We start from the raw sequence: 26,683 nt of genomic DNA on the forward strand, positions 1-26,683 counted from the left end.
CCAACCCCGGCTTCCGGGGATGGGAGCGGGTGGTTCGCGTTCCGTCCCGGGCCCGCCTGAGCCCCGAGGTCTCTGGTGACGGGTGGACGCGGGTGGAGGCGGCCTCAGGCTCAGGACCTGCTTGCTCCCGCCACGGACGCCACGGGCTGACCTTGGCCGCCGCTCATTGGCTGCTCTTGTTGACCTTGGTCCAAGGTCGGGGTCGATGGCAGCTTGGGCCGCCTCGAGCCTGAGCAGGGTCGCTGCCGGGTGCCTGCGGGGGGCGCGAGGCCCCGGGGTCCGGGCGGCTCTTCCTCCCACCCTCGCGGCCTCCCAGCCCGAGCCCACGGGCCGCACCCCCGTTCCGGGCAGGACGCTGCACCTGACCGCGGCGGTCCCCGCCGGGCACAACAAGTGGTCCAAAGTCCGGCATATCAAGGGTCCCAAGGATGCCGAAAGGAGTCGCATCTTCTCCAAGCTCTGTTTGAGCATCCGCCTGGCAGTTAAAGGTAAGTCACCCGCTGCTGCCCTCTCTGCGCCCACAGCCAAATCAGTGACCACCGTGAGCCTTGGTCCTTCGTGAACACCGTTGCCCGCTTCATAAACGCTCAAAAACACCTGCCGACATTGTAGGACTCCACTCGCCTTTCCAGATGCTGAGCGCCTGCCTGCTTGGCGGGGAGTTGCTATTAGGATGATAATGGTAAAAGTGACTTCATTCTAGTGTGTAGCTGGGTACTTCATAGAAACAGACCCTAAGAGTAAGGTCACTTGGGTATCTTGCCTGAAGAGACCAATCGAACCCTCTAGCCCCCTCTGGTAGCACATAAGTTGTGGCAGGGGCATTGAGGAAAGCTGTTACTTGCCCAGCTTCAGTTTCCCAAGACACTTTTTCTCAGAAGGTAAGTTTGCAACCATGTCTTTTCCCATTGTGTAGCCACTACAAGAAGGCTTTTTTTTTCTTTCTTTCTTGGTTTTGTTTTTGTTTTTGTATTTAGTGTTCGATACCTGTAGGAGTGGAGAAAGAGTCCTGTAAAAATCATGGATTTTGGGTGTAAGAAGACTTGGTTCCTGTCACTTACTGACTGTAGGACCTTGAGCAAATTGCTTAACCTTGCTCAGTTTCAGTTTCCTTCTATAAAACAGGGATAGTACCCACCTTATGGAGTTTTCTGGCACATAATAGGCACTCAGTAAATACTAATCTACCCCTAGAACTCACGCCTGATATTTCTCTTTGCTTTCTTCTAATTCTTGATATTGAGTGAGATCAACACTGTTGAGTATTTGTTATGTGCACTGGTGACACAGAATAATGAGGAAAACCCCCACCCCGAGAGACGGCATGATTACATGCTGTCATATGAGCATTTCAGTAATTACACACAAAATAATAGAGTCAGAACAAGGGGTATTAATAAGTCCAGGAAGTTTTGGTACCATTTTCATCCCTTACCTCTTCATCTGATGCAAAGTGGTCTCTGAAACCTAACAAAAAGATATTCATCCTTACAGAGTGAATTAGAAACTTCTTTTCCAAAATACTTCTCCATATTCCATTCAAACACTGATTAAATGTCCAAAATTAACTGAGAGACAAGTGGTGACTTTCTACCTTTTTTGCTGGGGGAGGGTAGAGAGGCAGAAAGCCCTTCTTTCTCCTGGCTGTAATGAGATGTCTTCACCCAGTCTTTTCTCTCTTTCTCAGAAGGAGGCCCCAACCCTGAGCTCAATAGCAGTCTGGCCAACATCTTAGAGGTGTGTCGCAGCAAGCACATGCCCAAGTCAACGATTGAAGCATCGCTTAAAATGAGGGTATGTCCTCAGTTTCACTTCTTGTTATTGATCACAGCCCCTCCAGGGCCCATGTCTGAAAGGCCACCAAACAGGCCTTAGATTATCAAAAAGAAGGGTAGCATTGTGGTTGACACTCTCAATGCAGAGCCTTCTGGTGTCTCTCTGACTTTGGACATTGGTTTTGGGAGCCCAATCAAGGATAGGATGAGTAGATAATGTACAGAACCAGACGGCCTAGGACTATTCAGCCAGAGTGTGAGGTGAGGGTAGGAAAAACAGGCACAGTGTGGGGAATGTTAGATTGAAGAAGGGTTTGTTTTTCAGATATTTATGCCCTAAAGGAGAAGAGCCAGTAGAAAGGGAAACAGAGCAACAGTGATGGTAAGAGGGGCAAGGATATAGAGACCAGTTATGGGAATTGTCTTTGAGCCCAGGTGAGAGGACATCTCTTCCTCTGGGACAAGTAGGAAGGATTTGAAGAAGTAATTTTTTTTTTTTTTTAAGATTTAATTTATTTGACAGAGAGAGAGAATGGGAAGCGGGAGGGGAAGAAGATGGGCCTGCCTGAGCAGGGAGCCAGACATGGGGCTTGATCCCAGGACCCTGAGATCATGACCCAAGCTGAAGGCAGATGCCCAACTGACCTAGCCGCCCAGGTCATCTGAGGAAGTAATAATCATCTTAATAGCTAATAATTATTGAGTGCTAACTCTAGGTCAAGCACTTTGATAAGAATTTTGTATACATTATCTCGCTGAATCCTCAAAACAACTTTAGGTGGAAACTGAGACACATAAAGATGAGGTGACCAAGTCAAGATAATGTCAAGAAAATTACAGATTTAAAACCAGACAGACCATAGAACCTAGTCTCTAACCATTATACACACTGCCTTCATGTAGGCTGTGATGCAGTTAAGTGTAGAGGATTTTCACATACCTGGTGGTCCTTTATTTCCTTTGTGAAAGAAGAAGGAAGAAATTGTCATTTGAGGGTTCCTGGAAAGGCAGCAGGGCAGGGTGCTTGGAGAGAGTGGTGAAGGTCAAATCTGTGGGCAAGGGATAAGTGGAGGTGGCATGGGAGGTCCTATTAGATTAGTCGCTAATCTGTTGATCTATTGTTTGAATTTTGTGACCATGCTATTTTCAGTGGTTCTTATGATAGGCCCTGGGTGTGCCCTGGGTGTGCTATTTCCTAAAGCAATACTTAGCACCCCAGGGGTAGGAGACTTCGCAAGTGGGTTTCATGCAGGATGAGTGTAGAAGGATGAGTCTTGGTGGAATTGTGGGGGCTGGTATGTGTGTTAGATGTGGGATTCAGCTGGGACAGGAAGGAAATGAAACGAGGTGACGGCTAATTGATTGTTCAGGGACCAGAGAAACAGACTCCCTTCCCAGTAAGGGGTCATACTTGCAATTACCTCAAAAGTTGGTCCCAAAGGGCCACCTCTCAGAGGCAGGGGACAACAAGAAAGACTTGAGACCCGAAGCTGTACCCCAGAGTGCCCATCCCATGCAGTCAGTATCTGTGTTCTGGGCTGGGATGCAAGAAGGAATTGAGAAACAGGAAAATGTGCTCATGTTGTTTATTGCAGAAAGCCAAGGATGTTTATTTGCTGTATGAGGGCCGAGGCCCTGGTGGCTCTTCTCTGCTCATTGAGGCATTATCTAACAGTGGCTCCAAATGTTATTCAGACATCAGACATATCCTGAACAAGAATGGGTAGGTATAGGTCTGGGGAGAGTAGAAAGGTATGAAGCCTTGAGATTCCAAATCTTTGCAAGGAAAGAACTGTTGTTCCTGGTGGTGTTTCAAGTTTTAAGCATACTTCATCCTTAGAATCCAAAGGAATGATCATTTCTTCTCCCTTATTTCATTCTGTATGAGGCAGGATCCAAAAGACTTTTTCATCAAGTGTAGGAGGGGCCCTCTGTTCCATTTTCCCTATCTGTAGCAATATGATGTCCAGGTCTTAAAATGTACCACCAAGACTGGAATCTTAAATGATGACGTCTTTGTATCTACTAAACTCCACTCAGGGCAGAAAGAAGGGGATAGGGGTATGTTTGGGTTTTTCTCTTGCCCAGGGGTAGCTGCATATTCTTCTTCAGAAGTATGTATAAACTCGAAAGGCTGGGTGAGAAATAGAGTATTAGATGCAGTGCTATGTGGGGACTGAAGTGTCTCCAGGCATTCAATCTGGTATGTTTCCTTTCCTTTGAGGGGAATGATGGCTGATGGAGCTCGCCACTCTTTTGATAAAAAGGGGGTGATCGTGGTTGGAGTGGAGGACAGAGAGAAAAAAGCTGTGAACCTAGAGCGTGCCCTGGAGCTGGCAATTGAAGCAGGAGCTGAAGATGTCAAGGAAACTGAAGATGAAGAGGAAAAGAATGTTTTTAAAGTGAGTATGAAGCCTTAGTGTTTGGTAAACTTTTGAGAGAGCCCTAATAGATGTGTTAAGGCTTGCTTCTCTGTTTCTTCTTTCTTGTGCCCTGGGGTACAAGTGACATAAAGAGTTCACATATTGCACAAACATTTATTACACGAATACTGGATAGGGCTTACTTTATTGAGGACTATGAGAAGGATTCAGAAGTCTGAAAACTGTATCTCTGCTAGTAGAATTATTCATTATAGTCGTTCCATTCAGGTTTTGCAAAGTTCTGACTGGCTTTATCCTTTTTATCTCTTGACTCCTCACCTCTTGACTTTCTTTTGTCCCTAGTTTATATGTGATGCCTCTTCACTGCATCAAGTGAGGAAGAAGTTGGACTCCCTGGGCTTGTGTTCTGTGTCCTGTTCACTAGAATTCATCCCCAACACAAAGGTGCAGCTGGCTGATGCTGACCTGGAGCAGGCCGCCCTTCTCATCCAGGCTCTTGGCAACCATGAAGATGTGATCCAGGTCTATGACAACATTGAGTAACCAGGCTCTCTGTGCCCCTGGGGTCCTTCCTAGGCAACCTGCAGCTCATTCTGGAGCACAGGCTTCTGCAGCAACTCTGAGATTGAAGCAGATTGGAGGCCTAGCAGGTTAGGAGGCATAAAATAAAGACCTGGAGCTTTGTGGCCAAGGGAGTCACTGCATCTCCATGGGGCCTCTTTGTCAGCTCTGCTGGTGTCTCGTAGCCCTGTTGGATGTGAAGTGGAGCCAACCAGCTAATCAGATTCTGATCTTAGGAATTTGGCCCTTGTGGGAATGGCAGGTGCCCTGAAGGCCCTTGTACTAGAAACTGCTCTTATATAATATAACTGATCTGGGTTGCTAAACTCATAGTGTATAGCTCTTGCATTTTCCTGGGTTTTTGTCCAGCTATTGGGACCCTCTTGACTTCCTTTGAAGTCTATAGGTTTAGTTCCACTACTCCAGGCCCAGGACTTTTTTTTTTTTTTTTTTAATTGACCAGAAAAATGTAGATCTCTACAGGCACCACTTTGTGCTGGTCTGGTGGCCCAAATCTGTTATTTGTCATGCAAATAGTATTTGTCAAACACCTATGTACCAGGAACTGTATTTAACAGGAGCACAAACTGTTCAGTTGGTACTCTGTGTTAGATCCTGCTCTAAGACATAGGACCTCTGAGGTCAGACACAGGACTGCTGTCTGCTGGAGCTATCCTAGGACAGCAGGAGCTATACATGCATCCTTGTTATTTTCGTGTGGTCTCTGTGCCCTCCTTCTGCCAAAGAGCTTAAGGCTCTAACTCAGTAGGAAATCCAGTGCCAATGTTAAGGGACTACCAGGCCCTGCTTCATCCAGACCCCCTTGTGTTCTGAGATTGATCAGAGCAGACCTTTCAGCATATTGGACTACTCTCAGGAGAGGTGATGACAAGCTGGTTCTCAAAGCTACTTGGTTACCAGAATGCCACTCGAGCTCCTTTTCATCCCTGCTGGCAAATGATGGGGCACTGGCAACTGGAGAGGAAATGAGAACAGAAGGAAGGGTGAAGGACTGACTCAGATCCTGGCAAGCTGGGAAATAGGGCGCTTCATACCTTTTCCCCTTAGGTGTCACTTTTGAGTTTAGAAAGACCAGGAGTGCCAATCACCTATGCAGGAGCCCATTAAATATGTCAGGCCTGGAATGGCTTTTTGATCCCTGTTATTTACCTACTCATAAGTTGTTTAAACCATTTCTGAGATCAGAATAATTTTCCTGAAGGAGCTTCAGGTAAATGAGGAAAAGAACAAAATCCAAATTGGCTGGCTATAAATAATAACTTCAGCTTCTAGGAAAAACCGGTTACTAATTCCATGATGACTTTAACAGTTGGAGAGCAAAGGCTAAGGGAAGAAAAAAAACAATGAAATAATCCATGAAAATGCCAAAGCATATCCTCTTACACCTCATTTCATAATCATGATACTACCTGGCATTCTTTAGTTTGTTTTGTTTTTTAAAATTTATTGTGTGTGTGTGTGTGTGTGTGTGTGTGTGAGAGAGAGAGAGAGAGAGAGAGAGAGAGGGAGAGGGAGAATCCCAGGCAGGCTCCATACTCAGTACACAGCCTGATAACCGGGCTTAGTCTCAACCTGGAGAACATGACCTGAGCCAAAATCAAGAGCCAGACACTTTAACTGAGCCACTCAGGTGCCTCACATTCTTTAGTTTTTATAGGAGATAACTCATCAAAATATCTGATGAGCACATTCTTAAAATAGTGCAATTTAAAGTTTAAGTGCTGCTTTGTAATTTATAGAATACTTTCTTATGTTATTTGATTTTCACAGCAAAACTAAAATAATCAGGCCAATTATTTTATACACAAATGGTCACATAGCAAGCAGGTGAGAATAGGCCTAATACTACATCTTACATTGATCTTGGTTTATAAAAATAGCTGTTTTGTAAATGTTGATTATAATTATGATATAATTAGGAAGAATCTCCTAATTTCTGGTCTGAGAAATCTGCACCAGGAGAGCCTACTGTGGAAGGGAACTTGGCTACTCATGTACTCGTGAATAGTCCTCTAGTAGGATTTAAGGATTTTTGTAACTAGTTTTCTTACAGCAGGGCTTTGGATGGCTCTGCACTGACCCCTGGTGGTGCCCTGCAGTCTTTCCTGCAGCTAGCATGGCAAAGGCAGAAATGAAAACTTATTTGGACCTGTACTGCTTCTAACTCTGCTAACGAGACCCTTAGCTACATAGGTTAAATAACTATTTAACTGAATACTTAAGCAGAGAGAATATGAGTTATTCTGCCACTAAAAATTATTTTCTAAAAAATATTTTATGTCAGAAAATGTTTACAGTGTAATGTTAAATGGAAAACAAAGATGTAAAACTCTATAGTATGATCCAAATTTTAAAATATAGTCATACTTTATGGACTTAAAAAGACTAGAAGGAAGTATATTAGAATCTCAAAACTGGTTATCTCTGGGTGGTGATGTTGTCACTTTTCTACAATCATATATTTAATCAGGGGAAACATTAAAAAAAAAAAAAAAACAAGTCACATTATTGTCCACCTAGGGAGACAGCATGTGAGAGGCCAGGAGTCAGGCATACCTTAAAGTCAAAAGAATGAGATCTGGTCTTGGCTTGCCTTTGCCTTATCTTTGGTCATTGTCTTAGCAGACAGAATCATTCAATGCCTTGCAGCTGGCTTCGGCTCACTTTCAAGTGACCTTTCCATGGGATGGAAGTATTTGTGATAGGTTCCATCCATAGCCTTGACTTACAGGAAGCGTTCACATGGTACATAGCTGCCTTCCTTCTGCCAGAGGCCTCAGCCAACAGTGGAAATTCAGCCATAGGCTGAGTTACTCTTTTGGGGTTTTTTTCTGTTTTGTTTCTTTTGCTTTACTCTCTGATACTTAGAGCACAAGAGTCAATAAAACTTCACACTCGAAGAGACCCCAACTTGTAGACTTTTATTTGAATTGCTGGGGACACCTCTGGAACCCTTCTGAAGAGGAAATAAATGACCCATTAGGTCTGGCCAGGGCAAGTGTTAGGATAGATACCACACTAATTTTGACCCAAACCGCTTTCTTCCTTATGCCCTCCCCAGACACTGAGGAGGATAGTAGTTTTTACTTTTCCTCTTGTCTTTCTTTTGTCCATGTGAAAGAGGTAACATCTGTGGTTTTTGAATGAGTAAGTGAACCTCAACTGGAGGGATTCCCTTCCTCCTAAGATATAACCACCATTAACAATCTACTCTGTATTCTATTCATTGGAACCAATCTACTGGGGAACAGATTTCAACTCTTAATTGCCAGAAACCTTGGACAAGAACTTAACCTCTTTGCACCTCTGTCTATAAAATTAGGATAATAGTACCTATCTCATAGGACTGTTTTGAGAATTAAGTAAGTTAACCTATGTTAATCACCTAAAAGAGTGCCTGGCAATAGTAAGTGCTCAATAAATGTTGGCCTTTTTCCCTCCACTAAGTTTGAATGAACATTTTTTAAAAACTGAAATGTGATCACCCTGTACGTTTATGCTTTATGAGTTTTTGTTTTTTTCACTTCACAATGTATCCTGGATGCTGCAATGAACATTACTTATCTTTGCTCACTTGCAAAGTGTTCCTTAGGATAAATTTAAAGAAGTAGAATTTATAAATGTAAAGCAATTTTTTTCTCTATTAGTTAATGTCAGTAATATATAAAATATCATGGTTGTAAAAATCTTCAGTGGTATACATATCATTCATTAACAATGCAGATAAAATAACTGGTTGAACTGGTGATTGAATATATTCTTTACCTCTGAATTAAAGGAATTGTCATCAGCGGTGCTTGGGTGGCTCAATTAGTTAAGTGTTTGCGTTCAGCTATGGTCATGATCTCAGGGTCCTGGGATCAAATCCCACTTGGGGCTCCCTGAGTCTGCTTCCCCCTCTCCCTCTGCTCCTCCCCCTCCCACCCCCCACCTCTGCCTGCCATGCTCTCTTTCTCGTTGTCTCTCTTCTCTCAAATAAATAAATAAAATCTTTTTTTTTTTTAAGAATTTTTTTTTTGGCAGCCCAGGTGGCTCAGTGGTTTAGCGCTGCCTTCAGCCCAGGGCATGATCCTGGAGACCTGGGATCAAGTCCCATGTCGGGTTCCCTGCATGGAGCCTGCTTCTCCCTCTGCCTGTGTCTCTGCCTCTCTCTCTGTCTCTCATGAATAAATAAATAAAATCTTAAAAAAAAATTAAAAAAAAATTTTAATCAAGTCAGATGATAACCTTTTTTTTTTTTTTTTTTTTTTTTTTAAGAGAACATATACATAAGCAGGGCTAGGGGGCAGAGGGAGAAAGGGAATCTTAAACAGGCTTCACACCCAGCCTGGATCCTGATACAGGAATCAATCTCAATCCTGACATCATGACCTAAGCTGAAAAGAGTCTAACCCTTGGGGTGCCTGGGTGGCTCAGCGGTTGGGCATCTGCCTTTGGCTCAGGTTGTGATCCTGGGGTCCTGAGCCTATTCCTCCCTCTGCCTATGTCTCTGTCTCTGTGTGCCTCTCATGAATAAATAAAATCTTAAAAAAAGAGAGAAAAGAATCTGACCCGTAATTGACTGAGTCACCCAGGTACCCCTTGTTTTTCCTTTTTTATACCAAATTCATTGAGCTATTCCTGAAAATTCATTCATGTTTATTGTTCCCTATCTAGTGTCCAAGTGTTCTTTTTTTAAAATTTTTTTAAATTTTTATTTATTTATGATAGAGAGAGAGAGGCAGAGACACAGGCAGAGGGAGAAGCAGGCTCCATGCACCGGGAGCCCGACGTGGGACTTGATCCCGGGTCTCCAGGATCGCGCCCTGGGCCAAAGGCAGGCGCTAAACTGCTGCGCCACCCAGGGTTCTCTATGTTCAAGTGTTCTTATGCCCTGGAAAGAAAAAAAGAAAGTATTCAGCTGGTATATCATAGGATGCTTGAGGCCCTAAGCATTAGGAGCAGGTTGTGATCCTTGGGGTCAGCTATGGCTTTAGTATTTAACCAGGGGCATCTACTCTATAAAACCAGGGGAACAGACTTGAGAAGGCATGGCCCAGATGGGAGGCTTCACATAGGGAAAATGAAGGGTGAAGAGAGAAACAGTATAGAAAGAGAAAAAATATACAACTACAAGGGCACACTTGTAGAGATCACATTCAACTACTAACATCCCCAGTTCAGGTTCACTTACTTATTTAAAAAAATACTTATTTTTTGAATGTACTGTGAAAGATGCTAGGCATACCAATTTGAATGACAGCTTCTGTCTCTATGCTTACTTCCTTAAAGGCAATTACGACAGTGGGACAGGTGATTTGATGAAGAAAGTACTAGGTGCCCTGGTACCCAGAATTGTGAGTATTTGTCTGGAAGGGCTTCCTGGAGGGAGTGATGTTCAGGCTTAGTTCTTTCCTGAAAGAATGAGAGGAGTGGGAAAGATGGAGGAGAAGAGTGTTTAAAACAAAATAGCAGATGCAGAGATAGAGAGGTAAGATGGACTCTAGTAGTTCCCCATGGCCAGAACATAGATCTGAATGATGGGGTTGGCAGAGATGGGAAGTGGAAAAACTTGTGGCTGGAGAGGTATAGCCTGGGTCCTGAAAGGCCTTCTTAACTACATCCAGGTATTCCACTTATCCTAAGGGCAATAGGAGACTATAAAGGTTTTAAGCAGAGCATGACAGAATCAGGTGTGCGGTGTTTTTTTTTTTTTAAGATTTTATTTATTCATGAGAGATACAGAGAGAAACAGAGGCAGAGACACAAGCAGAGGGAGAAGCAGGCTCCATGTAGGGAGACCGATGTGGGACTCACTCGATCCTTGATCCCCAGGATCACAGCCCTGAGCCAAAGGTGGCGCTAAACCACTGAGCCACCTGGGCTGCCCTGAGTTGTGCGTTTTAGAAAGATCACTCTGTGATGTAAGCAGACACTGTTACATGGGGTTTGAAGTAGGATGGTGGACCTGAGGATGGGAGAGAAATGGACAGATTGGTGACATGGTTAAGATTAGCCATGGGCACAGGGGAAATGGAGAGGAAGTTCTCTAAGGGAGAGAATTCACAGGCCCAAGTTGGGAAAGTGTTGATGGCAGAGGAAATATAGAACTATGGAAGAAAATGATGAATTCAGTTGGGACCTGTAGAATTTGAGGTGCCTATTGGAGGCTAGAGGATAATATCTTGGGAGCTCAGAAGAAAGTCTAGTGTGGTAACTTCAGCATGCGAATGTTTGAGATGGCCAGTTAAGGGACAGACAATGGAAATGAAGCCCTCAAAGAAAGCAGTTGCTAGAAGGAGGGAAAATCAGAAGGCTGTTTTTTGACTAAAGACTTAAATGGTTGTACTGTAGTTCTTTACTATGTGCAAGCATTCTAAGTGCTGGTGATAGGATAAGGCAGTGAACAGGACAAAATCCCTGCTGCTGCATAGCTTATGTTCATTATAGAGGAAAGACACACCTACAATTTTAGTCACTATGAAGAAAAATAAGGCTGAATATGGGGCTAAAGAATGATGGAGAGAGAGGCTATTTTGGATGGGGTGCTTAGAAACTCGGAAGAGTTGACATTTGAGCAAAGACTCGAATAAAATGCAGGAATTGGCCATGGGAACATCTTCAGGAATAGCATTCTAGGTAGAACAAATGGCAAGTGCAAAGGTCCTGGACTTGGTAGGTTCAAAATATGTTAAGAAGGCAGTGTGGCCAGAAGAGTAATTGTGGGAGAGAGGTAGGAAGGAGGTGAAGATGGCAGGGCCAGCTCCTATTGAGCCTGAAAAACCATGACAGAGTTTGGGTTTTATTCTTAGTGTAATGGGTAGCCATTAGAGGGTTAACAGAAGGGTGATAGCATGATCTGAATTACATTTTATAAGGATCACTCTGGCTGCTGTGTAGAGAATCATTTTTCAGGTGGCCACAGAGGAGACCGGGTTAGGAGATGAGGGCAGTCATCCAGGAGAGGGTGGCAACTTGGACCAGGATGGTAGTGGTGAGGGGCAGCCCCAGTGGCGCAGCGGTTTAGTGCCGCCTGCAGCCCAGGACGTGATCCTGGAGACCCGGGATCGAGTCCCACATCAGGCTCCCTGCATGGTGCCTGCTTCTCCCTCTGCCTGTGTCTCTGCCTCTCTCTCTCTAGCTGTGTCTCTATGAATAGATAAATAAAATCTTAAAAACAAAACAAAACAAAAACAATTAAAAAAAAGAAAGGATGGTAGTGGTGAGAAGTGTTAGATTAAGATACGTTTTGAAACCAGAGGTGAGAAGACTTAGATATAGGGATGTTAGGGAAAGAGCAAAACCAAGGAAGACTCCTCCTAGGTTTGTATTTCAACAATTGGGAAAATAGAAGAGCAGGGTATTTTAGGGGGAGCAGGAAAGTATAAGGAGTTCAGTGTGAAACTTGTGAAATTAGGTCTGTGTTTTAGACATTCCAAGAGAAGCTGCTGAATAAACCATATAGGCAATGGAGTAAGTACTAGATTTCCACTTATTGTCTTTTTGTTTTTATTTTTAAAATTTTAAAAAATATTTTGCTTATTCATGAGAGACACAGAGAGAGAGGCAGAGACCTAGGCAGGGGGAGAAGCAGGCTCCCCCCATGTGGGACTTGATCCCAGGACTCTGGGATCACGCCCTGAGCTGAAAGCAGATGTTCAACCTCTGAGCCACCCAAATGTCCCCACTTGTTGTCTTTTTAAAATATTTATCTAACAGGTCAGTAAAATTAAGGGTCAGATATGAGCCCCAGATTGGGAGATAAGGACCTCTAGCACTGGCTTACTACACACATTCTCACCAGGGTGATACCCCAGTGGGGTGAAAAATGATTCCTAAGGGGTGAAAAAAACAACTTAGATAATACAATGGTATATAGCCTTCAGAGCTCAACCCTATTTGATGAAATCTTATTCCTTAGTATTTAATTTCTCTCATTAGAATTCACATTTAATTAAGTAATTCAGAATTTTCTCCTGGGGGAAAAGAGGAGTGATAATGAAAAAGCAGTTGAGAAACACTGGCCTGGTACAAGAACGTGACCTTTGGGTTGCAGACCTGGTGTGAATCCTGGCTCTACCCCCTTGGACTTGGTCCTTAACTTCTCTGAGCTTCATTTTTATCATTAAAATGCAAATAGTATTAATTCAGAGTTACTAGAAAGATTAAATGAGATGATGTGCCTGGCATTGTATAAATTACTGATAATTACTAATTTTCTTTCCCCTTTACTCTTTCTCTCCTTCCCAGAAGAGAGATTATTATAGTTAGGAACTACAATAAACTGGGTAGGGATCTATCTAGTCAAGTGGGAGAATGACACACTTAAAAGCTTGTTGGAGGAAAAAAAACAACAACAACAACAAACAAACCTAACAGGACAAGGGCTCTGATTAAATAAGGGGGAGGGGGAAGAAAGGAGTGTAGAGAAAGAGGGGAGGGAGTTCAAGGTAATTCATGAGAGATTTGACAGCCAGGGTAAAGCCACCGCTAAAGCTTCTTAGTTGATGGTTGAAAATGGCATCAGAGGAAGATTATTTTGGCGTCTGATTTATATTACACTGGCATAGGGACTAGAGGAAGGGAGCCCATATTAATTGTGATGGACTTGGCATCGGAAGACCTGGGTGTATAAAATGAACAATGGGGGTTGGGGAAATTAATTATGGTCATTCTCTATTTTGAAATATGCAGCCAGTACGATTGTTTTGGAACAATATTTCGGTAGCACGGGAAAACACTTATAATAAACTCTAGGCATACTACCAAACAGTATGAAGCCATTTTTGTCAAACGTTGTATATCTTGGTAGGAAATAGATAAAATTATCTCTGGGGTGGACTTTTTTTTTTTTTTTCCAGTTTTAATTCGAAGAGCTCGTATTGCTTTCATAACTAAAGAAAACAGCTTTTATCCGAAAGACCCTCTCGGACTTTGCCGCTGGCTGGTTTGGGCCCTGGCCAGCCGCGGAACTCCCAGACTTCCGAGGACCCACACTCCCTTACTACCCAGCCCCTCGGAGGGTGTGGCCCCGGAGGTAGGAGACCCAGAAAGGGCGGGCAGTGCGGAGGCCGCCCCTGCCTCCCGGCTAGCGCAGCGTCCGGACCGGAGGACTTGTCGGGGGATCGGGCGGCGGAGGTGGCCACGCGCCGGGAAGCGCTTGGAGCCAGAACCCTCCCCGCTTACTGCGCGCCCGCCGTGGGCACAGGGAAGGGCAGGGCGCCGGCCCGTGAGGCCGTTCGAACCGCCGGGAGCTGGGACGGCGAGAGGCCGGCGGCCCCCCTAGCCGCTTTCCCAAACTCCAGCCCCAGAGTAGCCGGAGGGGAACAGCGCCAGCCCGCGCGCCCGCGGAGCCCTAGTGACGGACGGGAGGTGGGAATGTGGGCGGAGCCTCACGCACGAGCCGTGATTGGAGCAACTAGCACCTCCCGGGGCGAGGGAGGGCGAGACGGCGAGGGATGCGCAGAGGCGGGTGCTCAGCGCCCTCCGCGTGATTGGCCGGCCGGGAGTGAACCGGGCGCTGTTCCGGTGATTGGCAGGCGGTAGACGGCCCTCGGTAACGGCCTTGGCTTCGCCCATTGGCATCCTGCTAGAGTAGGCGGGATTGGTTCATCGTGTGGTGCTGATGATTAGCTGGCGACCAAGAGGGTGCTGGGGAGAGAGCGGGGTCGGGGGGGCGACTGGGGCCGCGACTTCCTCCCTGTTATTGGCTGGTGAAGTGGGTGGGGGTGGCACGAAGGCCCAGCGGCTGCCTGGGATTGGCGGACGCTGCGGTGAGTGACAGACGAGGGGGCGAGCTGCGCGACCAGCGGTTTGTTTTTCGGAGCGTTCCTGAGGTGGAGAACGGTGGCCGGACGGAGCGACTGCGGGACTGGGAGACTGGCGGGCGGGCGGGCCGAGCGGCGCCGCCGAGGCCGGGCTGGGCCGAGCCGAGGAGCGCCGGGGATGTAGCGGGCCACCCTGCCCATGCCACAGCGCCCGGCCGCGGGCGGAGCCGGAGCCGGAGCCTGGGGAGGCGGCGGGGGCCCCGAGCGCAGCCCGCGCCCCCCGCGCGGAGCCAGGCCCGCTGCCGTCCCCGCCGCCCGGGCCCCCGGCATGCAGCTCCGGCTGCGGAGGTGACACTCGGGCCCGAGCCGCCGCTGCCGCCATCGCCACCATGGGTGAGTGTCGCCACCGCCCCGGCCTGTGCCCGCGCTGCTCCGCGTCGCCCCGCCCCGGGCTGAGGGGAGGAGGACCCTGGGCCGCCGCCTGACAGGCATGGACAGCCCACCCGGCCCGGGCTGCGGACTGCCGGCGCCCGCCCGCCCCGCTCGCCGCTCGGCGGCCCAGGCGGGGGTTCGGCTTTCCCCGGCCTGCCGGGGCGGTCCGGGCCGGCGGAGCCCGCTGGGCAGCCTCCTTCCGGGCCGCGCGGCGGGCGCATCCCGAGGAGGCGGCGGCGGGATCGAGGGCCCGTGCTCGGCGGGGCAGCCCGCTCCGGCCCGAGCGAGCCGGCCCGCGAGCCCGAGGGCGGGGGAGCGGGGGCTCAGTGTGGGGCCCGGGCTGGAGGCTGGTGCAGGCCCAGCTGCTGTTGTGTCTTTTCCTTGATTTGCTTTTTTTTCCTGCCTGTGTCATTTCCTTCCCTTTGCTCACACAGGCCGGCCAGCGAGAGTTCCCGGGGCTTGCTCTCGAGCCCTGTGCGCGCCCCAGCGCAGGGGGGAGGGCGTGCGGGGAGATAGGCTGGGAGATGATTAAAACGGCAATCACTGTTATCAACAGCGCGGTTGAGAAACGAGAGCCGCACGCAGATTGCTGGAGGGTAGGAATTGGTAGGGGACTGCCAGCTGTAATTCACATCCTACTTTTTGAAAAATCCGGTTGCAGTGTTTTACAGCCATTATTTTTATTTAACGGTATCCCTGAAATTATGTAACTTTTAAAAGAAGCATTCACTGCGCTAAAGAATCTATGAAATCATTTCCTTTTTATCAGTACTTGCAATTTCTGTTGTAAAGATGTAATCTAAGAAATGCTTCTGATGTCTTCCACACGCGGCATTTACACTGAATTACATTTTGTTGTCCTTCTTGGTAATTTAGCAAATGATTATTGGACTAGGTTAAGAAACAGATAACATTTTAGATGTACTTTGCTTCTCTTGTTCGGATGAGTTACTGTGATACTGTCGTCCACAATCACGAGTTTTGCAAAGCATTTGGTACTGTCCTAAATAACCAAGGAGTCAGTGAAAGGATCCTTTGCAAAGGCATTTGCTGTATCTGAAGTGCCATGCATGAGAAGAGGGAACGTTAATATTTGCTTTGCCCTATAGCAAGGTCAGGTCATTTTTGTAAAAGGTTAAGCGTATGCTGTGTCACATTGGGCAGATACTGTTTTACTGCCTGTATCTACACTATGCCTTTGAATGAATTGCCTTGTTCTATTTCATGCTGCCCTTGTACAGTAAAGGATGGGTTTGTTCATTTGCTGGGTGTACGGTTTCCTTCCCGTTCTTTGCTTTAAAAGTGCTTGCTTTTCTGGGGTAAGTCTCCTGTGACTGTAAGCAGAAAAGGAACCCAGTAAGGCTTGGTATTTTAAAAAATAATTCTACAAATACCAAACGTTTACTATAAATGGGGCACATGATTCTTCATGTCCTCCCAGGCTTCAAACATTTATCTTGTGTTTTGGAATTTGATGATTGTACTCAGTCCTTGAATTGGCTTGTGAACCTCTGTTTGTGATGGTCTTTCCTCTTTGTCTTGTGAGGGCAGTGTTAAGGCCCAAAAGGGAATGTGTAATACTTGAGGATGGGCAGACTCCCACTCCCCACTTTCTTGACTTCTGAATCAGTCAGAGTGTCCAGATTTGTTGACTTCATTTTAATGTCCAACATGAAAATAGTTCTCAGCCTGTTTTCACATTTCAAGACATTCTTAAAAACTATTTCAAGTGCATGAGTTTTTGGAGAGACAGTGATGGGGAAGAAAGGGACTATATACGTAGGGGCCGGAACCCCAAAGGAAAAAGGACCAGGAACTCTGCTTTCTTATTTGTCCCCATGTCTGTTTTACATAAAGAAATTGCCTTACTTTCTTTAGCAGGTTCCCTTTGTACCTACTCTCTCTTTTTTGTAGATGACCTTGATATGCAATTAGAGCTAATACTGAATGCTTCCAGAGCCTGGATCTTTAATTTACCTTATAAAAGTTTCAGCAAGGATATGTGTGTACACACATATATACACAGTCACTCTTTTAAATATTGCTTTCCATTTTGGTGATGTGTATGATGAATAAAATTCCCAGGTTAGTTTGCTTTAGTTGTGGTTCTGAGTAAACTATGATACAGCAAGAGGTTGATAAGAAAGACATACAGACTTATTAATATTTTCATTATATTTGTTAAACTTCAGCCCAGTGAGGAAAGGACCAAAACTAATTTGAGTCCCTGCCCTTCAGGTTTTTTGATTAACAGTCATACTTCCCTGAGCTGTTCAAAGCCCCAGATTCAAGCTTGTTTGACAACTTGGGTTGGTAATAAAAACGGGTTAGATTTTATATTGGCTGTTAGCCCCGGTAAATATTTAGTGGGAACTATACTTATCCCCCTGTAGTACACTTATCTTTGTAAATAATAGGGAATATGGAGATATGCTTCTTTTTTTGGCTTTGATATTATGTGGTTATTAAAAAAATTGGGATTGACTGGTCATTTTTCTTGGTCACACTAGAATTCTCTCCCAGTTTTAGTAATTATAGTGGCAAATGCTATTAATGCTTGAGACTAATTCACTAGCGTACATTTGGATTTTTTATAAATACAGTCTGAAACTTAGTGGGAAGTGTTACTGAAAAACGTGTAACAACTTGGAAATGTTACAGGAAACTACAGTGAACTGGGTATAGGATTAAGGATGAGTTGATTCTGCTTTAATAGCTTGGCTAGAAGTCAGAATCATTGTGATTTATAGGCACCTTGGGTCTCTAAGGTTCCAGGGCTGTTGTGAGCTCCCAGTCAGACCAGTGTCAACTTGGCTTGTCTAGAACCTGACCTCCTGTGTAGACTGGCCAACAACTGTTTTTTTTTTTTTTTAAATTTTTATTTATTTATGATAGGAACACAGTGAGAGAGAGAGGCAGAGACACAGGCAGAGGGAGAAGCAGGCTCCATGCACCGGGAGCCCGACGTGGGATTCGATCCCGGATCTCCAGGATCACGCCCTGGGCCAAAGGCAGGCGCCAAACCGCTGCGCCACCCAGGGATCCCCCAACAACTGTTTTAATTGAAATTGGGGTCACAATTTAATGACTCGGCATGGCTATGTGTTGTCTAGATTTCTGGTATTTTTTTAAATGACAGTTGGATTTCTTTTTTTTTTTTTTAAGACTTTATTTAGGGGTGCCTGCGTGGCTCAGTCCGTTAAGCGTCTGCCTTTGGCTCAAGTCATGATCCTGGGGTCATGGGATCAAGCCCCACATTGGGCTCCCTGCTCAGCAAAGAGTCTATTTCTCCTTCTGCCTCTCGCCTGGCTTGTGTACTCACTTGCACTCTCTCACTCTCAAATAAAATCCTTTATTTATTTGAGAGAGAGAGCTTGTGCCAGCAAGCAGGAGTGGGGAAGGGGGACAGGGTAGGGCAGAGGGGGGTGGAGAAGCAGACTCCTCATTGAGCAGGGAGCCTGGCTCAATTCCAGGATCCCAGGATCATGATCTGAGCTGAAGGCAATTGCTTAACTGAGCCACCTAGTGCCCTTGACCATTGGATTTTAAAACTGAATTTTAGGCATTTATAAAAAGTAAATAGCTAAGTGAGTATTAGGGGACTACACAAAGGATAAGGAGCAATTTTCTTGGTTCTGTCTACGTAAGCTAGTCTTTGCCCATTTATTGTCTCTTACATGTCAGGAACAGTATTAGGCCTTGTATCTGCATTTTTCCTGTCCTTAAGAAGTTATCTTAAAAAGGTAAGGTGAACCAGAAATATGTAAACAAGTGAATGCAAGGAGGTGGTGTAGGTATTTTGTTAAAACTATGTACCAGTGCACAGGAGTGAGAGATCAATTCTGTAGTTTTGGGGTTGGCATACATAATCCTATAGTTTCTAGACCTTTAGATTAATTTCATTAAATGTAAAAATAAAATATAGTGGTGATATGTTGATTCTTCTGAGGAAGATACTCATATTACTTTGTAATATGTATTTTTAAATTTGGGGGGCACCTGAGTGGGTCAGTCAGTTTAGCATCTGTCTTCAGCTCAAGTCTTGATCCCAGGGTCCTGGGATTGAGCCCTGTGTTGAGCTCCCTGCTCAGTGGGGAGTCTGCTTCTCCCTCTCCCTCTGCCTCTCTCCCAGGTTGTGCTCAATCTGTCTCTTGCTCTTGCACACTCTCTCAAATAAATAAATAAAATCTTTAAAAATAAAAAAAAATAAATACATTTTAAACCATCAGTTACTTTGGAAGGGCTGTTATAGCCCAGAAACAGAAAAAAATCAGAATTTGACTTTGAGATCTAGCAAAGCTCTACCATTGTCCATGAAGGATAAAAAGTTTCTTGTCAATGAGGCTCGGGCCTTTTTCCTTGTACTTACTATAAAATGATGTTTCCCCAGGTATTGACAAGGTGACAAGGTGGATCAGTGGGAGAATATGAAATATCATGAGATTAAGATAGTAATGTGACCCAGGGACACTTTGAAAACAGCATCTCTTGGGTGAGCAGTGTGATCAGACCATCTGGCAGTGCTGGGTAAAGTGCTGGCCACATAAAGAAATAACATTGTTAGTTAAGTGAAAACAATTAGAACATTACTTTGGGGATTTGTATATATGGAAAAGGGAGAGTGTCTGACATGGTAAACATGTTATATAGGACAACAATGTTTATTGAAGGACATGGTGCTACTAGAAACTTTTCTGGGTTTTTAGCCAAGGGAATTCATAAATGGGCATGCCTTAAGACCCTACTTTTAGATAGAGTAATAGTTCAGTCTGGAAGATTGACTTCATGCTGAAGCTAAGGAGAGAGGAGTATATTTCCTGGCAGCCCCCAGACCATAGGTCAGGGTATCTGGAGAAGAAAAAAGTGCACACTGCTGAATAATTATGGATAGCTATCTGCTTAAGACTGCTTAAGAGCTTCCACTTTTCAAGCCTAAACTCTAATCCTTATTTCATAGATCCTTTCTTTTCTATTTTCTGTGAATACTCCTTCCCTCTATAGTCATAACCCCTTAATCTCTAGAATTAACTTCTTCCTCTGTGCTTCTTCCTGGTAGCTTTTAAGTGTGTCAAACCACCCCCATCCTCAGGAAATATTTTCAAGGTTATAGCACACTAACTATTACCCCAGCCTCAAGTTGTTCATGTGTAAAGTTCACAAATGAATTGTTGATTTCTACTACTTCCAATTTCCTTTTAATCTTTAGCTTCTTGATTCCCTTTAAAATTGTGTTTCTACCTCTGCCATTCTATTGGGCCTGCCTGGCCTGTGCCTGCCACTGTCCTTCTTTGGTCCTGACTTCTGTGGTGCCACTCCTGGTATTTTTTCTTCCAAACCTCTTAAAGCCTCCTTTGCCAGCATACCTTCTTCCTACTCTACTTGATAAGGATTATTCATTGAGGATCAGCCCCTGACCTACTTTTTTTTCCCCTCAGTCCCCTCACTTGCTTTTAGGTCCTTTCTCATCTTCAGTTCATTTTTTAAGCTCTCACATAGCTGGAACAACTTGATTTTCTGAAAGAATTCTTATTCTGTTAATAATTATGTAAAATAATCTATAAAACTGCTTCCTACTCACTGAAAACAATTTTTTACACATGCCAGATTATGTACTCTAGTTTATATATTGTCTAAGTCAATCGCTTTATTTGTGTCACCTTGTATTTGGGTGTCATTCATCCTTTTACCCCTAAAATTTGAACATCTTAAAGTATCTTTCAGAACTATCTAATGTATATTACATACTGGTACTCAGTGAATGGGTATTTTTAATGACTAATAAAAATCCAGGAATAAAATTAAGTATTAGGGTAGATTAAATAGTGTCCAGTCTTTTCCACCAACCTTTTTCCATTGATAATAATAGCCAGCATTTTTTAAGCATTACTAAGTGTTACTTTGGTACCATGAGGAATAATTTGTAAGTTCTTTTTCCCTTAGCTCTCACAACAGATCTGTGAGATACTTTTATTATTTCCATTTTACAGATGAGGAAACTGAGGTTTAGGGTGAATAAGAGATTTGTTCAAAGCCTCTTAAATCCAGGTCTTTCTGACTTCAAAGTGCATATAAATGACTGCTGCACTCTAAGAAAGCTTCTATTGGTTTTTTTAAGTTTTGTTTGTTTTTATTTTTAAGGAATTCCATATTGGAGTTCTGATAATTCAGTTAAAATCTCAATCCAGGAAGAAATGCCTAAAAGAGCCACTTGATTTACTTCCTGTCTTTATCCACATCCTCAGTTTGAAGTATCAGTTTAAGAACTTGCCTCCCTCTAGCAGCGTTTTCAACTTTGACACAAAATCAGATTCTATAACCCTGTGTCACTTGTGTCAGTTATTCTGGGTTTTGGGAGATAGTACCAAACTATTCCTCTAGTGTGTTCTCAGCACTGGAACTACCAAACAAGTTTATCCATGAAGTAATGCCAGGAATTGGTTAGCTTCCTGGAAACCGAATTTGTCAACCTGATAAACCAGCTCTTATAATAGCATCATCTTATACAAAATTAGAAATGATTTGTCATGGATTTGACTTGAAAAGCATGTGTGTTTTGTGTCTCTGTGTATGTATTCACATCCATCTTGGTTCAGTATCTGAATTGAGACAACAGAAATTACAGGGTGGTTACCTTGATACTGAAAACTCCTATGTATTCTCCGGTTAGGAATAGCCCTGAATGTGCCTCAGAAAACAGTTATCTAGTCATAATCCTCTTTATGTGATCCCAGTGTACTGTTACAGTTGGCCTCAAAATTGTATACACATATATATTAAATAGTATGTAAGCCAACTTAATATATAAGCCGACGTGTATTATGTATATAAGCCAGTCTTCCTAGCTTAGATGTTATGCTCTAATTCTTAAACCTTGGTTGGGAGGTTAAAAAACAAAACAAAACAAAAACAAACAAAACAAAATATCATGCAAGTTCTCTTTCTTTAAGGGCCCTATAGGGAAATCACTAGAAAATATAAAATAATTGATGGGACATATGTTTTTGTTTGTTTGTTTTTCACTATGACTGTTTATCTTGGGATGTACATGTTTTAATTTTGACATGTCTTATTGTAGATACCCACTTCCTTTTCATTCACTCTCCCATTGATTTATCCTTTTGGTTCTACATCTGCTCTCATACACACTTTGGTATATATTTTGAAATGGAATTAGATGGGAAGCTACTCTACTAGTGCTTTCCTGCACATGTTAAGTCTAATTTTACTTTTATGAGTAGACAGAAACCTCCACATGGGCACCGTCTTCCTTTCCTGCACTTCCTCAGACGGGGCATGTAGGGCGCCTGAGCACATTTGATCTAAAAAGAGGGAAGAGACAAATAGCCCCGATTTATTCCACAAGGTGTTAGAACATTTCCAAGGCACAGTGACAAAAGACAAAAGATAAGTGCTTTCTGGGTGGAGTCTCTTGTACTTCTTTTAAGGTGTGCCCTGGGTCCCCAAGTGACTTAGCTGTCACCAGAACATGTGTAACAACTCATCTTTCATATTCCTTTCCAGATCAACAGGTTTATTTTCAACTCCCAAATGCTATTTGAGTAGACCAGGATCTCTTGAAGGACCTGGGATAATTCTGCAAAACACAGAATTGGGCTGGTTTGGATTCTGGGTTTTGTCCAGTTGTCTTCAGTGCATGAGAATTCTAGTACTCTATGCTATTTCAGGAAAAGGGGATTAAAAGTAATTTCAATAAGGGAGAGACAATTCATTGCTTGGTCACTTAGGGAAGAAAAACAATAGAACTGCCTTTTGGCTTCCCTGTAAGAAGCAAAAGGCCTATAAACTTGTAAAGAGTTGGGAGGGGGGCTTTCAAAGACTAGGCTTGTAAAACCTACGACCCAGCAATTGCACTGCTGGGGATTTACCCCGAAGATACAGATGCGATGAAATGCCAGGACACCTGCACCCAATGTTTCTAGCAGCAATGTCCACAATAGCCAAACTGTGGAAGGAGCCTCGGTGTCCATCGAAAGATGAATGGATAAAGAAGATGTGGTTTATGTATACAATGGAATATTACTCAGCCATTAGAAACGACAAATACCCACCATTTGCTTCGACGTGGATGGAACTGGAGGGTATTATGCTGAGTGAAATAAGTCAATCGGAGAAGGACAAACATTCATGGTCTCATTCATTTGGGGAATATAAATAATAGTGAAAGGGAATAGAGGGGAAGGGAGAAGAAATGGGTAGGAAATATCAAAAAGGGAGACAGAACATGGAAGACTCCTAACTCTGGGAAACGAACTAGGGGTGGTGGAAGGGGAGGGGGGCGGGGGGTGGGGGTGACTGGGTGGCGGGCACTGGGGGGGGCACTTGACGGGATGAGCACTGGGTGTTATTCTGTATGTTGGCAAATTGAACACCAATAAAAAATAAGTTTATTATTAAAAAAATAAAAAATAAAACAACTTGTATTCAAAGCAGCTACCTGAGGTCCTTGCTTGGTACCTTTTTAAATGTGCTCTTCTACATGGGACGCTTTAAGAATAAGTCTGTGTGTGACTCTGACCCATTATCAGCTCTCCATGAATTCATCTTTTCACTCAGTACCCTACTACACAGAACTGTGTTGTTGTTCACTCCAACTTTTCATCTGTTTTTCCTGGTTGGGTTTCTCTGGCACTGGAAGAAATTGCCCTGTTTGAGCACCTCCCTTGCCACTGTGAATTGGTAGATACTGCTGCCAGAAATCTGATGAGATTCGTTAAGAATCCATTAAAATTTAAGATGCCATATTATGACCTCAGTTATCTACTTTTCAGACATCAGATACATGTGATTATAGTTACAGGGTCTGTCATTTTACCTGGGCAGAACTCCGTGAGTATTAGTCATATAATTTGTGATAGTAATTTGCTGTTCTGTATTTCTTTTTAAGTTTTTACTTAAATTCCAGTTAACATACAGTGTAACATTAGTTTCAGGTGTACAATTTTGTGATTCAACACTTACCTATGGTCCATATTAAAGTATCTTAGCCCATGTACTCTCTTTCATTGCAGACGAACAGGAGGCATTGAACTCAATCATGAAGGATCTGGTGGCCCTCCAGATGAGCCGACGTCCCCGGGTGCCTGGATATGAGACCATGAAGAACAAAGACTCGGGTCACCCAAATAGGCAGGTGTGTGTGGCCATGGCAGACCCAACTAAAATTGCTAGGGAGGGATTTTCAAACGGGTAAATATTTGAGAAGCCAAGGCTATTCAACTACTTGGCTTGAATGCTATTGGCCCTTCTCTTTCACAGTCCATTAAATGGTAAGTGATATATACCAGTCAGATGTGGGTCATGATCTGAATGCCCAAAGTCTTGTGTCTAGTGTTTCATCTGTGGAGAATAAGAATGATTCCTTCACTTTTAGGGGCAGTATTCATATAACTGTTCCTTTACTGATTGTTTGGTAAACGTTTAAATCCAGATTCATAATCGCTAACTCAGAATGTTTTTAGTTACCTTACAGTGTATACTTAGAAAAAATTAATTAATTTTAGTATTAGTTTATATAAAATATAATTAAGAATGGAAATTTATTTAATGAAATTTCATATAATATACTCTAAAGGTAACAATGAGGGATTTTATTATTGTTGTTTACAGTTGTTTCCCCTTATGTTAACTCAGGTAGTTGAGAATGTCTATTTTATTGAGAGTTGTGTGCTTCTTTAGGAAAACAACTCCTATTTTTGTTAACATTTAAACTCCTGTGCTGTTAAGAACCTTCTTCTCACCTCCAGTGCATTTACAAACTCCCTGATTCCTGGGTATTTTGGCCTGCAGAGAAGAGTGAATGATTCCTTCCTAGTGGCTGTCTAGTGCCATATTGTATGGCTGTATTTGGTGTGTCTGACGAAAATTTATCCATGCCTTTCTCCCTTGTGGTTCTCTTTGTTATCAGCTAACCTTCTCTTTCCTCATTTGCACCTTGTTTACCATTTCTTCAGAAGAATCCTTGGTTCCTAGAGAAAGAGTAAGGCCCTAGAACTTTTACTGCCTAAGGTCTGCTAGATAAAGCCTCTCAGAGTATTTCCTGCCTTTAGGAAAACTAGGGACCCTGAGTCCTTTTATTCTATGATACAGCAGAAGGATTAGTTTAGAAAGCTGCTTTTATTTTTATGGCTACCTTACAGAACTGGGGAACAACAGAATAGGGCCCATTCTTGTACTGTTTTCATACATTATTCTAATTGTGTGGGTTCTGCCTTGTGGTAACTCTTTTCTATTCAAAGCTGCTTTTGGAAGGAGCATTTTACCAGAAGTGAGTCCCCTCCCCCAGGCTTGAGCCTAATGACCTCACTTTCCTTCCTGTCTTCCTATGTGGAGTGTGCTGCTCCAGTCAGCTGATCTTTCTCCAAATGGGGAGCATGGACATCAGTTAGGTGAAAAGGGGAAGTTTTCCTGAGTTGAAAGGACCAGGCTAAGAAGAGGATGGCGGTGTGGTGGTCCCTGATCTTCGTTGAAGGGAGATTACCTTTGTGAAATCCTTCTGCTTAGAGCCTAAAAGTTATTATAAGAAAGTTCCTGATCTTTTGCTCTGCCAGCTGTTGTGTTATTGAGGTGATGTCCATAGTTATGAAGGGAGAAGCCTATAAAAAAGGATTGACTCTGGTTAGGAAGTAATCTTAACAAGAAGTAGTGGCTCTGAGGACCCACCATTTACCTGAATATCATCAAATTTTTTCTGTTGCATGAAGGATACAAATTATTAACCTCAGTTTTTTTGTTTTTGTTTTTGTTTTTTAAAGATTTATTTTTATTTATGATAGAGAGAGAGACAGGCAGAGGGAGGAGCAGGCTCCACGCCAGGAGCCCGACGTGGAACTCAATTCCGGGACTCCAGGATCGCGCCCTGGGCCAAAGGCAGGTGCAAAACCGCCGAGCCACCCAGGGATCCCCAGTTTTTTTGTTTTTAAAGAAGAAACAGAACAGTAGCGTCTCAGCCCTTCTGAACAGCCCCACAGTAACAACAAGCTAATGTGCAGGGGCCAGTGAGAAAAAATTTTTGGCAAGGGGGCGCCTGGGTGGCTTAGTCGGTTGAACATCTGCCTTCAGCTCAGGTTATGATAATAGGGTTCTGGGATCAAGCCCCGCATCAGGCTCTCTGCTCAACGAGAAGCCTGCTTCTTCTTCTCTGTCTACCCATCCCCATGCTTATGTGCTCTTGCTCTACTTCTTTCCCTGTAACAAATAAATAAATTAAATTAAAAAAAATTTTTGGTAGGGAACCAAATTACCCATTAAAACTAAAATGTGCTTTCAGATCTGATCCAAGTGCTAGACAAGTGTGGAGTTCATTTCTTAGACAAGTCATCTTAGTGAATTTGTAGGGAGTACTGGTTTCTCATTACCTGTGTTCTGTGCTTTTAGTCATTTCACAGAACAATATTGTTCCGAAGCAGCCTATGTCAGTACTGTCCAGTATACTTTGTGTGATGATAGAAGTGTTCTGTATCTGTGCTGCCCACTGTAGTAGCCATTAGCCACATGTAGCTATTGAGCAACTGAGCAAATGAATTTTGGATTTTATTTAATTTTAATTGAAATAGCACTATGTGGGTAGTGGCTACTATCTTGGACAGCACAACTTTATATATTATATAAAGGACTATATAGGACTTTATATATTATATAAGGGACTGTTGTTTTGTGGGGCAAGAAATTAAGTGCCTGCTTAGAGGTATTCACCGATTCATTGGGATGTTCATTGCTCTACATAGGTCATGTGTTTCTACACATT

At 43.7% G+C, this 26,683-nt stretch overlaps 2 protein-coding genes across 2 annotated transcripts in view; both read left to right on the forward strand.

Moving 5' to 3' along the window:
* Positions 1-8,531, forward strand: LOC121473685 (translational activator of cytochrome c oxidase 1). Its single transcript, XM_041726287.1, has 5 exons — positions 1-488; positions 1,688-1,794; positions 3,371-3,498; positions 4,000-4,177; positions 4,502-8,531. The coding sequence occupies exons 1-5, from the start codon at positions 206-208 to the stop codon at positions 4,700-4,702; spliced, it is 897 nt and encodes a 298-aa protein (XP_041582221.1). The 5' UTR covers positions 1-205; the 3' UTR covers positions 4,703-8,531.
* Positions 8,532-14,567: 6,036 nt separating this feature from the next.
* The window catches only part of MAP3K3 (mitogen-activated protein kinase kinase kinase 3), a 66,436-nt gene continuing 54,320 nt past the window's right edge, over positions 14,568-26,683 (forward strand). The window contains exons 1-2 of the mRNA XM_041725688.1: positions 14,568-14,880; positions 23,949-24,070. Coding sequence (XP_041581622.1) covers positions 14,877-14,880; positions 23,949-24,070 — 126 coding nt within the window. The 5' untranslated portion in view covers positions 14,568-14,876. The remainder of the gene's footprint in view (positions 14,881-23,948; positions 24,071-26,683) is intronic.

Source organism: Vulpes lagopus, chromosome 12, assembly GCF_018345385.1.
Source record: "Vulpes lagopus strain Blue_001 chromosome 12, ASM1834538v1, whole genome shotgun sequence".
Classification (NCBI taxonomy): Eukaryota; Metazoa; Chordata; class Mammalia; order Carnivora; family Canidae; genus Vulpes; species Vulpes lagopus.

What these genes read in the sequence shown, in the direction of transcription:
- LOC121473685 (XM_041726287.1), top strand. Translation starts at nt 206, where the DNA reads ATGGCAGCTTGGGCCGCCTCGAGCCTGAGCAGGGTCGCTGCCGGGTGC. An exon ending in CATCCGCCTGGCAGTTAAAG is followed by an intron (nt 489 to 1,687) that starts GTAAGTCACCCG and finishes TCTCTTTCTCAG; the next exon opens with AAGGAGGCCCCAACCCTGAG. An exon ending in AAGCATCGCTTAAAATGAGG is followed by an intron (nt 1,795 to 3,370) that starts GTATGTCCTCAG and finishes TGTTTATTGCAG; the next exon opens with AAAGCCAAGGATGTTTATTT.